The 20,792-nt window shown below is 48.0% G+C and overlaps 1 protein-coding gene across 1 annotated transcript in view; it reads right to left on the bottom strand.

Moving 5' to 3' along the window:
- itga1 (integrin, alpha 1) overlaps positions 1-20,792 on the bottom strand; it is a 253,566-nt gene that overhangs the window by 64,761 nt on the left and 168,013 nt on the right. The window contains exons 15-17 of the mRNA XM_038790877.1: positions 6,753-6,956; positions 5,380-5,510; positions 4,516-4,685 (exon numbers count right to left, since the gene is read on the bottom strand). Of these exons, the coding sequence (XP_038646805.1) occupies positions 4,516-4,685; positions 5,380-5,510; positions 6,753-6,956 (505 nt within the window). The remainder of the gene's footprint in view (positions 1-4,515; positions 4,686-5,379; positions 5,511-6,752; positions 6,957-20,792) is intronic.

Genomic DNA, 20,792 nt, shown 5'->3' with positions numbered 1-20,792 from the left:
AGGGGGAGTGAGGGGGTTCTCAGGAACCTTGCCAAGGTTGGGGGGGGTGAGTGGGTCAATACAGCTGGGGGGCTCCAGAAAGGTGCGGTGGGGTGGGCGGAAATCAGGGCTGCTGGTCAAAATGGCACTCCGATGTGCCAACAGCTGTTCCTGCTGGTGAGGGCAGCTCGTCAGTAGGAAATCGCTCTAAGTGCAGCCTTGGTCGGGCGAAACTCCCCGAGGCCAAAACAATGGCAAAGTGCTATTGAACAGCGGTGTGTTTCCTGGCACTGCTATGTAAATAGTGCAATTGTCAAAGCCTTGTTAGTCACAAATTCATCACGAAAAATAAACTCTGTACTTTTGCCACAGCCATTGATTATTTGGTTACGTGGCTACAGTAACTGCTTCACATACTATTTACTTAGATATAAAACCTCAATTTCATTTAAGCAAAATTTCCAATTCATGGCTTAAAGAGATTCAGATTTCAATGCAAAGGGAACATGCACACACTGGAATATATATGCGATAATGGACAACAAAACAAAGCAAGCTTGAGACACTGGTCCCAGTTTACGAATTGGCACGATATTTCTGATGTAAACTCATCCCGAGAACCTGGAATTTTAAGGACATTAGTGTTTGTTCGTTTTACAAACTATTTTGTTTATATTGTAATAATTTATCCATTAATGTAGATTGTACTATGAATAAATAGTAGTTATATTCTCATTACAACTCATTAGCTCTGCCTGATAATTGAGCAAAATTCCACTAGACAGTCGGTCATAACTTAAGCTTTGGGCGCGATTCTCTGCTCCCACGCCAGGTGGGGGAATCGCAGGAGGGCCGCTCTGGCACCCCCTGTGATTCTCCCACCCCCCCCCCAAAATGGCGTGTCATGTTTTTCACGGCGGCCAGCGATTCTCCGGCCTGGATGGGCTGAGCGGCCTGCCGTTCCCGACCGGTTCACGCCAGCGGTAACCACACCTGGTCGCTGCCGGCGTGAACATGGCACCGACAGCTGTTTTGTGGCTTGTGGGGGGCGAAGAGGGGAATGAGCACCACGACCGTGCTCGGGAGGGGATTGGCGTCTCAACGGGACGCACTCTTTCCCCCCCGCCGCCCCGCAAGATCAAGCTGCCACGTCTTGCGGGGCAGCGGAGGGGAAGACGGCAAACGTGCATGCGTGGGTGTGAGCCGTCATCCGTCGTGACGTCAGCCGCGCATGCGCGGGTTGCAGCTGGCCAACCCACGCATGCGCGGCTGACGTCATTAGGCACGCCGGCCGCGTCATTCTCGGCGGCCGAGATGTACGGCACGGCCCTCCTAGCCCCCCGGGGGCAGGGAGAATAGGGGGCCAGGAGCGGCCACCGACGCCGTCGTGAACCTCTCCGGGTTTCACAACGGCGTCGGGTCTTGCAGAGAATTCCGCCCTTTGTTTTGGAAAACAAATTCTGAAAATTCCAGACAAAGTCACAACAACAACTGAGCACACGGAAGCCTGGAATTTCCAATTCAGAAAAAATGTGCCCCAAATCAGCTGAACCAGTGGAATTTGTAAACGCAAATTGCATTCAGCACAACTTGAGTTTTTACTAGCTTAAAAAAAAATCACACTAGACATAGCTGCCGTCTTAAAAACCGTCTGTGTCCCAGGGTGAATTAATCATGCTTTGACAAAGGATCATCTGGACTCGAAACGTTAGCTCTTTTCTCTCCCTACAGATACTGCCAGACCTGCTGAGATTTTCCAGCATTTTCTCTTTGGTTTCAGATTCCAGCACCCGCAGTAATTCGCTTTGAATTAATCATGATTGGGAGCTTTGGCTAACTGCTCTGTCTTGCAGGCTTTCAAGGATGCTCTAAGTTGTTTCTTTTGGGCACAAGCACAGTAATAAGAACGTCCTCAAAAGTTTTCAATTTATTGTTCATGACCAAGGAACGGATTACCATACACCAATACAACAAGCCATATATATTTTAAAAGTCATTTACTCACAAATCGTAAATTGATGCTGTGATTTAAAATGCTTATTTTCCCATTCTTAAATGCTTCGTAACCCATTTCCAGTTGTACTGATCAACCTGCCCCACTCAAATTGTATCAAAGAATATTTTAAAGCAAGTGCCTAAAGCGTTGATCCATTGCGCTGGTTCATGGGGCGGAATTCTCCGCTCCTCACGCCGGGTGGGAGAATCGCGAGAGGTCTGCTCTCGCACCTCCCGCGATTCTCCCACCCCCCCCCCCCAAAAAAACGCGACACGCCACTCGGAGAATCGCGGGCCGCCGTTTTTCACGGCGGCCCGCGATTCTCCGACCCGGATGGGCCGGGCGGCCTGCCGTTTGTGACCGTTTCACGACGGCGGCAACCACACCTGGTCGCTGCCGTCGTGACCACGGCGTGAGATGCCCGTTTGGGGCTTCTGGGGGGCCTATAGGGGCCTGAGCACCACGACCGTGCTCGGGAGGGGACAGGCCCGCGATCGGTGCCCACCGATCGTCAGGCCGGCCTCTCAATGGGATGCACTCTTTCCCCTCCGCCGCCCCGCAAGATCAAGCCGCTATGTCTTGCAGGGCGGCGGAGGGGAAGACGGCAACCGCGCATGCGCTGGTTCGAGCCGGCCAACCTGCGCATGCACGGCTGACATCATCAGGCGCGTCGGCCGTGTCATTCTCGGCGCGCCAGGCCTTGACGCCAGCGACAAGGCCCCGCGGCCGAGTTTCCTGGCATGGCCCTCCTAGCCCCCCCGGTTGGGGGGGGGGGGGGGAATAGGGGGCCAGGAGAGGCCTCGACGCCGTCGTGAACCTCTCCGGGTTTCACGACAGCGTTGGGCCTTTGGGAGAATTCCGCCCATGATATTTTGTGTTTAACATTATGCAAATGAGTTCAGGGAAAACGTGAGCAAAAATACTTTTCAAAATGGATGCAATTTTGGCCACAATTTTCACCCATGTTGTTGACTTTGTCCGAAGTAGAAGCACATTGTTTAGGGTGTCAGCGTAAAGGCTATCCTTAGAGAGTCTCTGTAACCAAAAAAAGCAATGCTGGAAGAATCTTGCGCCTCCCCTGTGGTGAGTTTGGTGACAGATGTCACTTAATCTGACTGAAGGATGGTGACTGGGGACTAACTTCCTTCCTCCACCCCAAATAACCGTGTGAAAGGAAGCCTCCAGGATGCCTTCCCGCCCCACTACCAATTGAGGCCCTTGCGTAGGCAATTAATGGTATTATTCCAGCAGGGAGCATGACATGTTTGCTTGCAGGTTCCCGGGAATGAGGCTCCCTAATTCAAAAGCACTCAGTGCCTGATTGATGGACCCAGTATTGGGAGGGGAAGAACCCCTCTGGGTTTTAACAGCCGAAAAAGATCTTGATTAAGATATTTCTGGAACAGAGCGCCAATTTTATATTTGTGGGATGCCAAATTTCTCCATTTTGGCAGACATTTCAAATCATTCTTTAAAATTTCTTAAGGTTTGTTTACGATACTTCAGCTTCTACCTTAATCGTTCCAAAATGTATTTAGCTACCTGTGAAATGTAATTAGAAGTGAAAGATAATAGTAAAATATAATCTGGCCCATGGGAGTGGTTGTAATTTGTGGGACCCTAGAATCAAGGGGGGTGAAGGTGGATGTTGGAGTGCCCATCGATTCCCCAATGTGTGCAATTCAGTCAGCAGAGGGGATAATCGAGGACAGGGGACCTTCTGCTAAATGGGGAGACAGCCCAGTAAAAGCTAGCAACCTCTGTGGGTTTGAGAATGGGGGTTGGAGGTGCGGAGAGGGATGAAGGGGCTTTTTCCTGATTGAGCACCCTTTGGCACCAAAAGGGCCTCCACATCCGACTGAAATGTCCTGCTGCCCCTCATCAATGAACTCCCCCTGTCAGGGTCCTGCCTGACTGGTACTTGTGGGACCGATCCAACTCACCTCCATTCTGGGCTTTGCTCCCTCTTGCTGCTCCTACCTGATGCAGTTCCAGCAGTGGCATGGGATTTGGGCACCGCCAGGCCGGCAGCTATTGCCCATCCCTAATTGCCCTGAGAAGGTGGTGGTAAACTGCCTTCTTGTCTACCTGCAGTCCTTGTGATGTAGGGACACCTGGAGTGCTGTTAGGGAGGGAGTTCCAAGATTTTGACCCAGAATCCACCAAGGCACGGTTACCTCTGGCTTTCGCCATGGTCACCGCTGCTGCAATTAAATTCAGCCCAATCAATGCCTTTCTATACCTGGTTTGCTATCAGTGAGAATACTTCAATGTGATTGGCTGCCAGCCTGTTTGATGGCATCACTTTTGTTGCCATGCTGACTTCACACTAAATTCAAACAGACGCCAGGGAAAAGGAATTTGATGCCAAGTACTGCCACTTCACTACTGACTGTGAATTCTAGATCAATATGTTTATGTGCAGTACATGCATTTTATTTTGTATATATAGATGTTCAGAGGAACCTCATTTGTTCAAAGTAAAATACTTAATTTTCTTGGCTTTACATCATGCAATGCTACAATCTCAGTTCACATACCAACTGGTTCCACTGGTTCTTTAGCAGACTTCAGGCTGATATTGAAACAAATTTCTGCTGCGATGCACACTGTTGGCTTCGCATCAATTACACAGTTCTTATTCTGGATATTAATCTTGTTGGGTTGAAATTTCAGTTTGCTAATTGTCACTTGAGCTATGTCCCGGGACCTGGGAAAGAATTTTAAACACAGTCATAAAAATCATGCAGTATTTTCAAATACTTACAGCAGCCATTTAATGCACATAACACATTCTGAGATTACTCACCAAACTCAGTCGACTAAAAACAACTGCCATCGTCAAGTTAGATTTGACCCTTGAGCCAATGCTTTCTGGATGACAGATGTGTAACCTGTAGTTTATGGCTCATTTTACTGCCACGTTACTTCAGAAAGTCATTTTGTAACACTGACTGAAGTTATTTATGCTGTTCATATTACAGTCTTTATATTGTGGGGAGAATTGATGGGGAAAGAATCTATGGCAGAAATCTTTTTAATAGACTTTGCAATAACGGGATTCCATGAATTTTACTGTAACTTCATTGCAGTGTTAATGTAAGCCTACTTGTGACACTAATAAACATTATTATAAAATTTGAAAATCATGCAGAAGCAAAGCTCTGAGAATAAGGTGTTGGGCGGGATTCGCCATCCCATCGCGCTAGATTTCTGGTTCAGCACGCCGTCGGGATACTCCGTTTTGCCAGCTAGTCAATCCCATTGTGAGGCAGCCCCAGGGCGTCGGGAAACCCCCGGGCTGCCGGCAAAACGGAGCATCCCGACGGCAGAGAATTCAGCCTGTTATGTTAACAGAATAAAAGGAAAATAGGGAATCATTGCAATGTAAAACTGATACAAACCAGAAGAGGGCAGCACCACCTAGTGCTCCAACCGTGATATCTATCAGACCATCGTCATTCAAATCCATTTGCCCATCGATCGATTGGCCAAAGTAACTGAAATTAACATTTGGTGCAGATGCGGAGATGCGCTATTAAAAAAGACACCTGATTAGTTAAATTTATACCCACAATTTCCATTAAAAAAAACACCCTCCTTAATATTTAGGTACTCCGGTTTCCCTGTGACATTAAAAGGGATGCATGCTTTTGATTGAAAGCTTCATTGGAATTCACCAGTTCATGAATCACATAAACACGCTTTAGCTGCAATTCAAACAGCTGAAAATAGCATAGACAGGTGACCCATTAGGTTTTACACTTTTATCTTGAAGGTGAAGTAAAATGAATACTGGACCTAATTTATTTCAGCATTGAATCAATTTCACCTTGAAGGACTTGTACAGACGACTTTTGGAAGAGGTATGCTCCCTGCTGGATGAGACGAGAGAAAAATGGGAGGAAGAATTGGGCACAGAAGTAGGGGAGACTCTGGATCAATGCACCACATAGGGCGTAATTCTGCCTCCACATGAGCAGGGCTGAGCCCAATGAAACTAAATGTGGTACACAAAGCATACCTCACCAGAATCTGAGTATTTTAAAAACACTACTTGGGGTAAACCTTGGACCTCATTGTACCCATCTTACATAATGAGATCCAATTTCAGGGGTCAAGATTCTGTGGCCTAAAGATAGCTGAAAGTCAAACTGAGTTGAGGCATTATAAGATGTCTCTGAGGTCCTTTACTTAGCTGGGAGTTCTCCTTTTACGACAGTCGCAACAATCTCCAACCACTGCCGTGCACCCCCATGTCCCCACAACTGATCTGGTGGCCTTACTACAACCACCCTGTCCCAGGACTTAAATTTAGTCAGCTTGCCTCACTGAAAGTGACCCAAAGATTTGACCTCTTGAAAATACCCAAGCTATCACTCGAGATACAACCGGCACCAACAGCTCACACAAGACACATAATGAGGCCAAAGCCCAACTTTAGGCTAGCTTCAGGTCTCTTGGTTGTATTACTCATTGCCTGTGTACCATTTTGCACCTGAACTGAGCTCGTTGAAAATTATTTGTCACCCAGTTTGAAGAACTGAAGACATTCCCACCACCAAAGAGCAAAAGTCAGGCAAACAGTTTTAAAGAAGTAGTTTAACTAAAATTGGCCCATTTTATATAAATATGCATTCCTTCTTTTGTCTCGCTTCTGAATATCAGTTGGTATTTGTCATGATGCGGTGCTTTTTGGAACAGTCATGAAAACCCTGCTTTATGTATATAATCCAGAGAATAAATACTATATCTTCAAGTTTAATCAACATCAAACCTGTGAATATTTTTTGTTGATGGTTGTACCAGATCCATGGAAAAGGTAGACCGCACCCTGGTGGTTGTCTTCTAAAGGTGCTCCAATCACAACATCATTATAGTTATCCAGGTCGAGATCGGAAACTGCAGTTAATGCTGTTCCAAAGCGGGAACCACACGGTTGCTTCATGAATTGGATGCATTTCTGGTCTTCATCTGTAACCTGTTAAAAGGATAACAGATTATGTGGCAAATGTGGATACAAATGCACAATAAATAAATATTGAATCAATTTTTATGATAGACCTTTCAGAACATTTTCATTTTTGAATGAAAAGCCAGAAGGCTCTGTAAATCATAGAATAATAATTGGCAAATACATGGGATAAGAACCACCATTCACATTCTTTCATCTAGAAAGACTGTGTTGGTGGATGCATAATTAATAATCTTCATTGTCACAAGTAGGCTTACATTAACACTGCAATGAAGTTAATCTGAAAAGCCCCTAGTTGCCACATTCCGACACCTATTCGGGTACAAGGAGGGAGAATTCAGAATGTCAAATTACTTAACAGCATGCCTTTCAGGACTTGTGGGACGAAACTGGAGCACCTGGAGGAAATCCACACAGATACGGGGAGAACGTGCTGACTCCGCATAGTCAGTGACCCAAGACAGGAAACGAACCTGGGACCCTGGAGCTGTGAAGGAATAGTGCTACCCACTGTTCTAGCATATTGGTGAACAGTCAAATATCATTCATTAAATGGACAAGAAAATACCTGATCACTCCCAGGTGAGAAACTATTGGAATGCCTGAAATTATAGCCATATTTTGTTTGCGATTGTTATAATCCCCACAAGACCGGGGAATGAACCGATTGATGTCCCCATAGGGCTGATGGAGTATGAGCCCCTCCACTATGGAGTGACAGCCCTTCAGCGAGCTTGTTAACTCCATGAGATAAAAGTCGGCCCAGGTAGGAGTCGGCATCTCAGAATGGCTGCATCTCACAAATCTCAAACTAGGCCACACACCAGGAAACACAACGGAGTTGTGGTCGCTCTTGGATCTCATGAACTACCATGGGGAATTTATTCCTGGCCTGGCGACCATACTCACACCGCTTCATGCATTTCTAAAGAAGTATCAAGAATGGGTGTGGAGAGCACCGCCTGAGGAGGCTTTTGCCAGGGTAAAGCATTGGCTGTCATTGTTGGGGTTGTTGACCCATTATGACCCTTCAAAGCCCCTGTTGTTGACATGCGGCACCTTGCCTTTCGGAATCGGGGAGCTGTTATCCCACAATGCGTATGACAGACTGGAGAGATGAACAGCATATCCTGCGCGGACTTGGGCCGCTGTGGAACACAACTAAGCCTAAATCGAGAGAGAAGGACTGGCTGTTGTCTCTGCGGTGATAAAATGTCACCAGTATATGTACTGATGTCGATTCACCATTGTGATGGACCGCAATCCATTACTCGATTTATTTAAAGAAGACTAGGTGATTCCGCCCATAGCATCGGTGCGGATATAACGATGGGCCCTATTGCTAGCGGCATATTTCAGCATCACACGGGCACACAAATCATGAATGCGGATGCTCTGAGTCGGCTCCCGCTGCCAAATGAGTACCGTCCCACACCTCCACCGAGGGCTAACGAGGTGCTGCAAAACCCTGAACTTCATGGCCACCTTATCGGTCACCTCTGCCCAGATAAGCGACTGGATGCAGAAGGGCCCAGTGTTGGTGAAAATGAGGCACGGGGCCGGCAGAGGGAGCTGCTCAAAGAGCCACAAGCTTTTGAAGTCAAGGAGCAGGAGCTTAGTGTGGAAGTCGGCATATTCCTGTGTGGGCCTCGTGTTGTGATCCCAAGACAGGGAAGATGGGCCATAATCAAAGACCTGCACAACAGACAACCGGGGGTGTCAAAATGAAAATGATGGCCAGGCGTTGCGTGTGGTGGCCAGGCTTGGATGACGAGATTGAACAGTTGACCCAGCAGTGTACCCATATGCCAGGAGCATCAGATGCTTCCGCCAGCCGCTCTATTACACACAATGAATGGCTGGGCCGGCCTTGGGTAGGCCTACAGGCAGATTTTGCTGGACTTTTCCAAGGCTCCATTTTCTAGCTCGTGGTAGATGCCCATTCTAAGTGGCTGGACGTCCATCGGATGTCATCTACCACCCTGACAGCCAGCATTGAGAAGCTGCTGCTCTCATTTAGCACCCACGGCCTCCCTGAGGTATTGGTTATGGACAATGGTACACTGTTCACCAAAGAACAAAGAAAAGTACAGCACAGGAACAGGCCCTTCAGCCCTCCAAGTCTGTGCTGACCATGCTGCCCGTCTAAACTAAAATCTTCGACACTTCCGGGGTCCGTATCCCTCTATTCCCATCCTATTCATGTAGTTGTCAAGCTGCCCCTTAAACATCACTATCGTCCCTGCTTCCACCATCTCCTCCGGTAGTGAGTTCCAGGCACCCACTACCCTCTGTGTAAAAAACTTGCCTGGTACATCTTCTTGAAACCTTGCCCCTCGCACCTTAAACCTATTCCCCCTAGTAATTGACTCCTCCACCCTGGGAAAAAGTCTCTGACCATCCACTCTGTCTATGCCTCTCATAATTTTGTAGACCTCTATCAGGTCGCTCCTCAACCTCCGTCGTTCCAGTGAGAACAAATCAAGTTTATTCAACCTCTCCTCATAGCTAATGCCCTCCATGCCAGGCAACATCCTGGTAAATCTCTTCTGCACCCTCTCTAAAGCCTCCACATCCTTCTGGTAGTGTGGCGACCAGAATTGAACACTATACTCCAAATGTGGCCTAACTAAGGTTCTATACAGCTGCAACATGACTTGCCAATTTTTATACTCAATGCCCCGGCCAATGAAGGCAAGCATGCCATATGCCTTCTTGACTACCTTCTCCACCTGTGTTGCCCCTTTCAGTGACCTGTGGACCTGTACACCTAGATCTCTCTGACTGTCAATACTCTTGAGGGTTCTACCATTCACTGTATATTCCCTACCTATATTAGACCTTCCAAAATGCATTACCTCACATTTGTCCGGATTAAACTCCATCTGCCATCTCTCCGTTCAAGTTTCCAAATGATCTAAATCCTGCTGTATCCTCTGACAGTCCTCATCGCTATCCACAATTCCACCACCCTTTGTGTCGTCTGCAAACTTACTAATCAGACCAGTTACATTTTCCTCCAAAACATTTATGTGTACTTCGAACAGCAAAGGTTCCAGCACTGATCCCTGCGGAACACCACAAGTCACAGCCCTCCAATCAGAAAAGCACCCTCCATTGCTATTTTCTGCCTTCTATGACCTAGCCAGTTCTGTATCCATCTTGCCAGGTCCTATAGGCCGATCGCTCTGCTCACTATGCAAAATTACTGGCCAGGCTCTTGGCTGCTTGGATTGGGGACTGTGTGCCGGACATTATTATGGAAGACCAAACCGGGTTCATCAAGAGCAGGCAGTTGGTGGCCAACCTGAGAAGGCTGCTGAATGTGATCATGATACCCCCGGAGAGTAGGGAGCTAGAGGTAGTTGTGGCAATGGATGCCGAGAAGGCTTTTGACCAGGTTGAGTGGAACTATTTATGGGAGGTGCTGGGACAATTTGGGTTCGGGGAGGGCTTTATCGACTAGGTTAGGCTGCTGTACCAGGCTCTGGAGGCTAGTGTAAGGACGAATTGGACAACGTCTGACTCTTTTAGACTGTACTAATGGACAAGGCAGGGGTGCCCCCTCTCCCCACTGTTGTTTGTGCTAGCCATAGATTCACTGGCAACTGTCCTGAGAGCTTCTAGGGGTTGGAAGGGGCTGGTACGGGAGGGGGGAGGGGGGGGGGGGGAGGGGGGGGGGGGGTTGCGGGGTGGAACACAGAGTTTCGTTATCCGCCGACGACCTGTTCTTATACATCACAGATCCAGTGGCTGGGGTGGACTAAATCATGTGAATCCTAAGGGAATTCGGCCGGTTCTCGGGGTATAAACTGAACCTGGCAAAAATTGAGTTGTTTGTGGTCCAGGCGAGGGGCCAGGAGGGTCGGTTGAGGGGGCTGCCGTTTAGGTTAGTAGGGGACAGTTTTAGATACTTAGGGATACAGGTGGTGTGGGACTGGGGCCGGCTGCACAAGTTGAACTTATCTCAGTTGGTGGAGCAAATGAGGGTCGAGTTTCGGGGGTGGGATGCGCTCCCACTGACACTAGCAGGGAGAGTGCAGACAGTTAAAATGACGATACTCCCGAGATTCTTGTTCGTCTTCTTGTGTCTCCCCGTGTCTCCCCATTTTCATTCCGCGGTCCTTTTTTAAGAAGGTCAATAAAATGATTATGGGATTTGTGTTGCGGTAAAGTCCCCACGGGTGAGGAGATTAATGCTCGAGAGGAACCGAGGGGAAGGGGGGCTGGCGCTGCCAAACTTTAGTAATTACTACTGGGCGGCCAACATAGCTATGATAAGGAAATGGATGGTGGGTGCGGGGTCGGTTTGGCGGCGGATGGAGGCCGCTTCGTGCAGGGGCACCAGTTTGGCAGCTCTTGTTATGGCTCCCCTGCCGTTCCCTCCGGCACGGTACTCCACCAGCCCTATCGTGGTGGCGACTTTGCGGATCTGGGGCCAATGGAGAAGGCACGTAGGGGATGTGAGAGCATCAGTTTAGATCCCAATTTGCGGCAATCACCGATTTGCCCCGGGGAATATGGACGGTGGGTTCTGAACATGGCGGAGGGCTGGGATTGAGAGGTGGGTGATCTGTTCTTAGAAGGGAGCTTCCCGAGCATGAGGGCGCTGGAGGAGAAATTTTGTCTGGCGAGAGGGAATGATTTCAGGTACTTGCAGGTGCTGGACTTTCTACGCAGACAGATTCCATCCTTCCCACGCCTGCCACTTAGGGGGATCCAGGACAGGGTAGTGTCCAGTGGATGGGTGGGGGAGGGGAGGGTCTCGGATATATATAACAAACTTATGGGGGCAGAGGAGACGCAGACCGAGGAGCTGAAGCTTAAGTGGGAAGAGGAGCTCGGAGGTGAGATAGAAGAGGGCTGATGGGCGAAGGCTTTCAGCAGGGTAAATGCGACCGCAACATGAGCTCGGCTCAGCCTGATTCAATTCAAGGTCGTCCACCGGGCCCACATGACAGTGGCCCGGATGAGTAAGTTTTTTGGACTGGAGGACAGGTACGCCAGATGTGTGGAGGACCAGCGAACCACGTCCACATGTTCTGGGCATGTCCAAAACTCAAGGGGTACTGGCAGGGATTCGCGAACGTTATGTCCCGGGTACTGAAAACAAGGGTGGTGATGAGTCCAGAGGTGGTAATTTTTGGGGTTTCGGAGGACCTGGGAGTCCAGGAGGAGAGAGAGGCTGATGTTTTGGCCTTTGCTTCCCTGGTAGCCTGCCGACAAATTCTGCTGGCTTGGAGGGACTCAAAGCTGCCAAAGTCGAGGCCTGGCTATCGGACATGGCGAGCTTTCTCGGTCTGGTGAAAATTAAGTTTGTTCTGAGAGGGTCACTGTCACGGTTCGCCCGGAGGTGGCAACCATTTATCGCTTTCTTCATGGAAAATTAACCGTCAGCAGTGGGGGTGCGGGGGTGGGGAATTTGGAGGGGGGGGGGTTTGGGCAACGTAGATTAGGGGGTTAGTTAGACGGGTCCTTGTGGGAGGACAGCTGGTTTTTGCACTATATTGATTGTTCTTTGCACACTGTTTTGTGTTGTTGTTGTTTACTATGCCAATATGCCTCAATAAAATTGTTTATCAAAAAAAAAGATAGGAGGTCCCCAGCCAGAGAGCGGGGTCGGACCCCACCCCCCCTCCCCCTCCCCACAGGACGCCACCCGACCGTTCGACGCCGAGGTCCTGCCGACTCAGAGCAGTTTAGAACAGCACTGGCGGGTCTCGGGTTTTTTTCACAGCCGCTCGCCCCATTTAGGGCGGAGAATCGTGGGGGGAGGGGTGCGTAGAGCGGCCCGCGACTGGCGCCGCGCCAACGACGCTGGTGGCAACGGCACCGATTCTCTGCTCGGCGGAGAAATGCGTGCCGGCATCGGGGCGGCGTGGCCCAGTCGTGGAGATTCTCCAGCCCAAGATGTTCATCACAGAAACGAGGTTCGCAGAAGCCCCCGACTCAGCCCCACAACCTCCTCCACTCCCTACATCAGAAAGACTTACAGACATGGGGGGGGTGGGGGGAAGGATGTTATAACCCCCACAAGAACTATGGGATGACTCGATTGATCTTCCCATTGGGCTCGTGGAGTATGAGCTCTCCCACTGAGGGGTGCAGACCCGTCAGCGGGCTGGTTAATTCCATGAGATAATTGGCGCTCCTGGTAGGATCCGGTGTCTCAGAATGGTCCTGGCTGGGACTAGGACAATTGCTCTTAAATACATTTCCTAACTGAGAGTTAGAAATAAACCACTTTGACTCTCCTTTTCCGGCCTCCTCTTTAACTACAATAGCTCACATTTTTGTCGGTCAATTTCAAATAACTACAAAAGAGGTTTCATAGTCAAATACCAGGCTGGGGTTGGGCCTATACGCAAAGGCTACACAAATGGATACTTTGATTATTCTCCTCTTCGTTTGTGGGAATTTTCACACTCAATCTACAGCTCCAGGAAATTAGCATTGCCAATTTGCACCAGGCACCATATTCTACTGAAAGGAAAACAGAAAATGCTGGTAAAACTCATGTCTTAGTCACACAGACCTGTAACTGATTATTCAGTTAACTACTATCCCAATAGCTTTGAAGTTTGTTTTCTTCCCTGAGAGTTTAAAATCTCCAACTTCTCTCTCTGACGTACACAGAACACTCCCTCTGGGTCTATGCCCCGGGATCACTGCCACTAGGCAACTGTTAAACTTTGCTACTTGTGTTTTCTTCCAGAAACATTGAATAGTCAACTCCTTTTAACCCATCTTTTCACCTTCCTATGTGTGTAAGCTCTTATTAAAAATGTAGATACACAAACAAACCGAAAAGACCTGAAACCTTTTTGTCACAAGTCTATCCAGACCCCCAGGCTCCAAGGTTCAGAAAAAATCCTGAATGAAACGGAAACAATTTTTATCTTTCTCAATACACAAATATATTCACAAATCCGACTTATAAACTGTACATTGTTAGAGAATCACAGAGTCATAAAGCAGGTTTCTGTATCCCGCTGCCCCAGGTTTCTGGTTCATCACGCCATTGGGATTTTCCATTTCGCTGGCTGGTCAATAGGGTTTTCCATTTTGGGGCAGCCCCGCACCATCAGGAAACCCCCGGGCTAGCAGCAAAACGGAGCATCCCGATGGAGAATTCAGCCCATAGAATTTACAGTGCAGAAGGAGGCCATTTGGCCCATCGAGTCTGCACTGTTCCTTGGAAAGAGCACCCCATCTAAGCGCACACCCTCACCTTATCTCCGTAACCCAGCAGCCCTACCCAACTATTTTAGATTTTAAAGGCAATTTGGCATGGCCAGTCCACCTAACCTGCACATCTTTGGACTGTGGGAGGAAACTGGAGCAGCCGGAGGAAATCCACACAGACACAGGGAGAATGTGCAGACTCCGCACAGGCAGTGACCCAAGCTGGGAATCAAACTTGGGACCCTGCTGCTGTGAAGCAATAGTGCTAACCACTGTGCTACCCTAACACATAACACATTTTATTCTGCAGGCCTCCATAGGAGTGCCTTCAATGTCCTGCACTTCCACATGGGGAATCCCCTCCCGTAGTCCATAATGGGATAGAAAAAACAAAGGTGGCCACTTCATTGGCCATCTCCTAGAAGACTCCCACTGTTGCCACATCTCTTACCCATCCTGGTTCGGGGCCCTAAAATGGTCCCAGTGCCTGAAAATTTTAAGGAAGAGAAATTTTCGCCCTTTGTTTTTTCTGTGTAAAAATATTTGCACTCGAGGAATAAGAAAAAAAACAAGAGAAGGCACTAACAAATTTCAGACAGACAAAATTTCAAGAAAGAAAGCAGAATATAAAAGAGAGAATATCATAGCAGAAAAGGAGACTTACAGGGTAGAAAGAGAATAGGCACCAGGATAAAATGGTGGGACAAACAATTAATACCACATGGTCCATGTGACTGTTGCAGTTCCTTCTAAATAGTTATTTTGGGGATGAACTAACTCCTCAAGTATTTGAGTTCCAACTTAAATCTTACAGCTAGGATTTGTTCAATGTTGCCCGTTCTGTCAATTTAACCTTGGCTAACCTGGGAAAAGGCCCATCCTGGGGGTGGGTGGGGTTGCCTCAAGTGAAATAGCTGTTTATTGAGAAGGAATTTCCAAAGGAACTTTCAAGACATTTATATCCCAGCAGTCAAACATACTTTCTCACAAAGGAGTACAAAGAGTCTCAGAACCAATGAGCGGAAGTAACTTTACAGATTGTGAGTTTGGAGGATAGCGCAGAGGAATCAGGCTGTGCTCAGGAAGAATTGTTTCATGCACAGAACGAATGTTTACGGACAAGAGATCAGTTTGCTAAGTTACTCAACAGGAAGTGGACCACTTGAAAGTGGAGTTAAAATGCCTAAATGATAACCTTATAGAAGCAAATACAATGAAGATAGATCATAAAATTATCATAAAAAATGCCTGGACGAGGAAAAGGAATTACTGGTGAAAGAGGTGCATGGACACAAGACTGCCTGAGTGAGACGTACATTGTGTGAGGGGTTGAGAATTTGCTTCAGGTGGGAATGTGGTGTAGAGGGGCTCCTTTTGCTACTTCATTTAGCCTCCAGTAATTGGTGAGTTCCCTTCCTCGTCTCCAAGCTAGGGGAGTGCAACTTTCTTTGACTTTATTTGTATAAATTATTAACTAATTGACTGGTTAAATAAATAAGATTGGACAGAATAGCAGGGCTGGTGGTGTGCCATGATTGCAGCCTGTAGAAATCTGTGGAATGCACTGCAATCCCAGACAAACATGTCTGCAAACAATCTCTGCAATTTAGGCAACTTCAGCTCAGAGTAGCTGAGCTGGAGTCTGAGTTGCAGACATTGTGGGGCTTAAGGGAGGAGTGTTCCCTGAGTACTTTCTTCCAAGGGCAGTCTTAGGTTAGGCAGAACCGTAGAGTTGGTCAGTGGTCAGTTACAGGAGGATATGCCTGAGTTAAGCCAGTAAGGGCAACCAGCATTTAGTGACGTGCAAGCTTCAATTCCTGGCATTGTCCAACAGGCAGGAGGTGCTTGCTACCTCTGTGGGTGATGAGAAGGACTGCAAGATTGATGAGCGAAATGGTCATGGCACCATGGTGAAGGATGCCATTCTGTCAGGTGCCATTGTTTGGGATATCTTCTCAGGGCTGGAGAGGAACTTCTAGTGGGAGATAGTGGATCCATTGGCCATGGTCCATGTAGGTACCAACAATATAGGTAAGTCTGGGAAAGAGGTTCTGCATAGACAGTATGAGTAGCTAGGCATTAAATTAAAAAGTAGAAGCCCCAAAGGTAATCTTTAGATTATTATCTGAGCCTTGTGCAAATTGATACAGAACAAATAAGATGAAGAGAGATGATTGGGTAGCTCAAATATTGGTGTGGGAGAAATGGGTTTTGATTCATAGAGCAGTGGTACCAGTACTGGGAAAGTGGGAACATTCCTGTTGGGATGATCAACACTTGAACCTTGCTGGGGCCAGTGTTCTTTTCTTTTCTTTTTTTTAAATTTAGAGTACACAATTATTTTTTATTCCAATTAAGGGGCAACTTAAAGTGGTCAATCCACCTAACCTGCACCACTTTGGGTGGGGGCGAAACCCACGCAGACACAGGGAGCATGTGCAAACTCCACACAGACAGTGACCCAGAGCCAGGATTGAACCTGGGACCTCGGCATCGTGAGGCAGCAATGCTAACCACTGCGCCACCATGCTGCCCCTGGGGCCAGTGTTCTGGCGAGTTGTTTCACTGGGGAAGTATTGAGGATTTTTAACTATCGAGAGGGGGGAAGGGATCATGTAGGAGAAGACGGAGTAAATTAAAAAGGAAATGACAAGGCAGCAGATCAAGGTAGCAATACAGGTAATGATAATCAGAGTACGGCAGGGAGGGACAGTGATTACAAACTTCATAGTGTGCCGGCAGTTAGGGCCAGAATTTACAGAAACAGTAAAAACATTGAATTAGGGTCTGCATCTGAATTTGCACAGCATTCACAATAAAACAAATTAATTGTCAGCTCAAATAGAAACTCATATTGCAGGACTTCCAGTGGCTGCATGTACGAGGAGGTCGCACGTTGGATGGCTCCTACTCGAGGCTTGATTTTTTAGAATTTAAGACCTGGTCCCAGGGGAAATGTTTTGTTAAGTATGTGCAGCAATACATAAGGAAGGTGGATGTCCAAAACCCAAAGGAAAGTCACCATGAAGAAGGGGGCGAATGAAGGTTCGCCATCGAGTGGAAAGGTCAGCTCGGCAACTGGAAGGATGGCGGAAGCTGGGTCACTGGGTGGGACCGCAATGTTCACGACGGAAAAGATGACTGAGGTGATGGCTTTGGAACTTGAAAAACAGTTCACAAAGCACTTGGAAGTGATGAGGAAGGAGAAGAAGGTTAAGAGGTGACTTAATAGAGGCACACAAAATGATCAGAGGGTTAGATAGGGTGGACAGCGAGAGCCTTCTCCCGCGGATGGAGGTGGCTAGCACGAGGGGACATAGCCTTAAATTGAGGGGTAATAGATATAGGACAGAGGTCAGAGGTGGGTTTTTTTACGCAAAGAGTGGTGAGGCCGTGGAATGCCCTACCTGCAACAGTAGTGAACTCGCCAACATTGAGGGCATTTAAAAGTTTATTGGATAAGCATATGGATGATAATGGCATAGTGTAGGTTAGATGGCCTTTAGTTTTTGACTTCCCATGTCGGTGCAACATCGTGGGCCGAAGGGCCTGTACTGCGCTGTATCGTTCTATGTTCTACGATGGCAGCATTGAAGGTGCTGGTGGAGGAGGTGATTGCCCTGGTGATGGCGGTGGTGTCAAGGACATCGGCCGAGGTGTGGGAGCAGGGCAATCAGCTCACCTCGATGGGGGAGGAGCTGCAGAGGGTGGTGGAGACCAACAAGGGTCTGCGAGCCAAAGTGGATGTCCTAGAAAACAGACCTCGGCGACAAAATCTGAGGATAGTGGGCCTGCCTGAAGGGGTGGAGGGCCCGAGGCCGATGGAGTATTTTGCCAAGATGTTGGCTGAACTGTTGGGGGAGGGGAAACTCCCTTCCGGTGCGAACTGAATCAGGTTAATCGGGCGTGGAGGCCGAAACCAAAGGCGAATGAGCCGCCAAGAGTAGTGATATTTGTTTCCGTAGGCACCGTGTGAAAGCAAAGGTCCTGAGTTGGGTGAAGCAGAGTGGGAGGTGCAGTGGGCTGGACTTTACTGTGGAGTTGGCGAGGAGACGGGCGGTCTTCGGCCGAGTGGAGACGGCACAGTATAACAGCGGTGTGTGGTTCGACATAGTGTACCCAGCTAAGTTGAGGGTGGCCTACAACTCCAAAGACTTTTATTTTGAGACGGTGGAAGCGGCGGAGGTGTTTGTGAAGGCAGAAGGACTGGGGCAGAAGTGAGAAAAGGGACTGAGGATTGGTCTTGGATTGAGGTTAGGGGTGCGGAGGATTTTATGTAGCTCTATTTTTATGGCATAATAATAATAAGTAGAATAATAATGTTTATTATCACAAGTAGGCTTACATTGCAATGAAGTTACTGTGAAAAGCCCCCTGTCACCACATTCCAGCGCCTGTTCGGGTACACAGAGGGAGAATTCTCAATATGCAAATTACCTACCAGCACGTCTTTTGGGACTAGTGGGAGGAAACCGGAGCACTCGGAGGAAACCCACGTAGACACGGGGAGAATGTGCAGACTCCGCACAGACAGTGACCCAGCCGGGATTTGAACCTGGGACTCTAGTGCTGTGAAGCCACAGTGCTAACCACTGTGCTGCTGTGCTGCCCACAGGATGCCGTTATATGTGCTAAATGAGTTGAAGTTGCCTATTTGGACAAGGTAGGAGTTGGGATTTTCTTTCGCTATGGTGACTCTTTTGGGGTTGTGTGTTTACACTGAGGTTGTGTGTTGAAGAGGGTTTCTTTGTTTTCCTGGGACCGGGCAAGGGGAGGGGAGGATTGGAGGGGAGTGGGCCTGAACAGGGGTCTCCACACAAGCAAGCTCAAGCTGGCCAGTGTATGGGAGTGTGGTGGCGGGAGGAGCTGCGGCCATCAGAGCCTGGTAGAACAGGTTTTGCTGGGCCTAGGAGGTGTGAAAGGTGGGGGGAGGGGACCGATATTGGGGAAGGTGTTTTCAAGAGGATGTGGATGGGGGTGATTCCGGTAGGGGTAGGAAGGGTTCGATGGCGACAATGGGACGAGGCGGGCCACGCCCAGTCGGCAGGGCCCGGAGTTATAATGATGTCAGAAAGGAGGGGTGGAGGGGGGGGGGGGAGATTCTGAGAGACCCCCGGTTAAGATAGTTACGTGGAATGTGAGGGGTTTATTGGAGGGAGGTTTACAGCGTCATCTCGAGGATAGAGCTCATGAATTTGGAACTAGACGCCATTTTTGGAGTGGTGGACTGCCTCGGGTGCCAGTTGGGTGCGGGAGCAGATGTTTTTATCCTTTGCCTCACTGATTGCCCGGAGGCGGGTCCTGTTGGAGTGGATGTCAGCTTCTCCATCCTGTGACACAGCTTGGCGGGGGGGGGGGGGGGGTATTGTTGTCTTTGGTTATTCAGTTTACGGATTGATTGTTATTTTGTGTTTTTTACCTGGAATGTACGGGTGGATGTTTTGGTCTGTATATTGAGCGGGGTGCGGTTGGTGTATTGGAGATTGTTATTGTATTTGTTTCTGTTTATTTTTTCTTTGGTTGTCTATTGATGAAAATGTTGAAAATGAACAGAATAAAAAGATTTTAAAAGAAGAAACTCGTATTGCAATAAGAAATGTATACTTTCATATTTCTGCGATTGTTTTCTATGCAATTAAAGAAAGGTGAGAGTGTGTGTGTGTGTGTGTGAGACCAGGGCTAATTGAAGAAGGGAAAGATGACAAGAGCAAGGATGTCTGTGAGGATTAAGAGATGAAAGGTTAAAGATGTTAACTTAGGTATACAGCTTCATAGCTCCTTGAAGGTGGGGTCGCAGGTGAACAGGGTGATGAAGAAGGCATTCAGCATGCTAGGTTTTATTTGTCAGAATATTGAATACAGTAGTTGGGAGGTCTTGTTGAAGTTGTACAAGACATTAGTAAGACCACACATGGAATACTGTGTTCAGTTCTGGCCACACTATTATAGGAAGGATATTGTTAAAACTTGAAAGAGTGCAGAAGAGATTTATGAGGATGCTACCAGGATTTGATGGTCTGAACTATAAGGAGAGGCTGGATAGGCTGGGACTTTTTTCCCTGTAGTGGAGGAGGCTTAGGGGTGATCTTATCGAGGACTATAAAATAATGAGGGGCATAGATAACCTAGATAGTCAACATCTTTTCCCAAAGGTAGAGGAGCCTAGAACTAGCGGGCATAGGTTTAAGGTCAGAGGGGAGAGATACACAAGAGAGCAATGGAAAATTTCTTCACACAGAGGGTGGTGAACATCTGGAATGAGCTGCCAGAGGCAGTGGTAGAGGCGGGTATAATGTTTTCCTTTAAAAACCAGTTAGACAGTTACATGGGCAGGGTGGGTATGGAGGGATTTCGACCAAATGCGGGCAAGTGGGACTAGCTTAGTGATAGAAACTGGGCGGCATGGACAAGCTGGGCCAAAGGACCTGATTTCATGCCGTAAACATCTATGACTCTATGTTAGGTTCGAGCATTTGTAATCAGGGGTTATGGTGGGTTTGAGTTACAAGTAAATAGTTTGGGTCTGAAATTTGCATTGTGAGATAAGTGGGAACATTGGCTTTTCAGCTGTCATATTTCAAAAGAGAGTTTGGAGGTGTCAAGGAGCATTTGTATGTTATGGGGTTCCATGAGCAAACAGGGGAAGGTTTATTCAAT

Source organism: Scyliorhinus canicula, chromosome 3 (genome assembly GCF_902713615.1).
Source record: "Scyliorhinus canicula chromosome 3, sScyCan1.1, whole genome shotgun sequence".
In the NCBI taxonomy this organism is placed as follows: domain Eukaryota; kingdom Metazoa; phylum Chordata; class Chondrichthyes; order Carcharhiniformes; family Scyliorhinidae; genus Scyliorhinus; species Scyliorhinus canicula.
The sequence above is the reverse complement of the archived record's forward strand: the minus strand, read 5'-3'. Positions and strand labels throughout refer to the sequence as shown.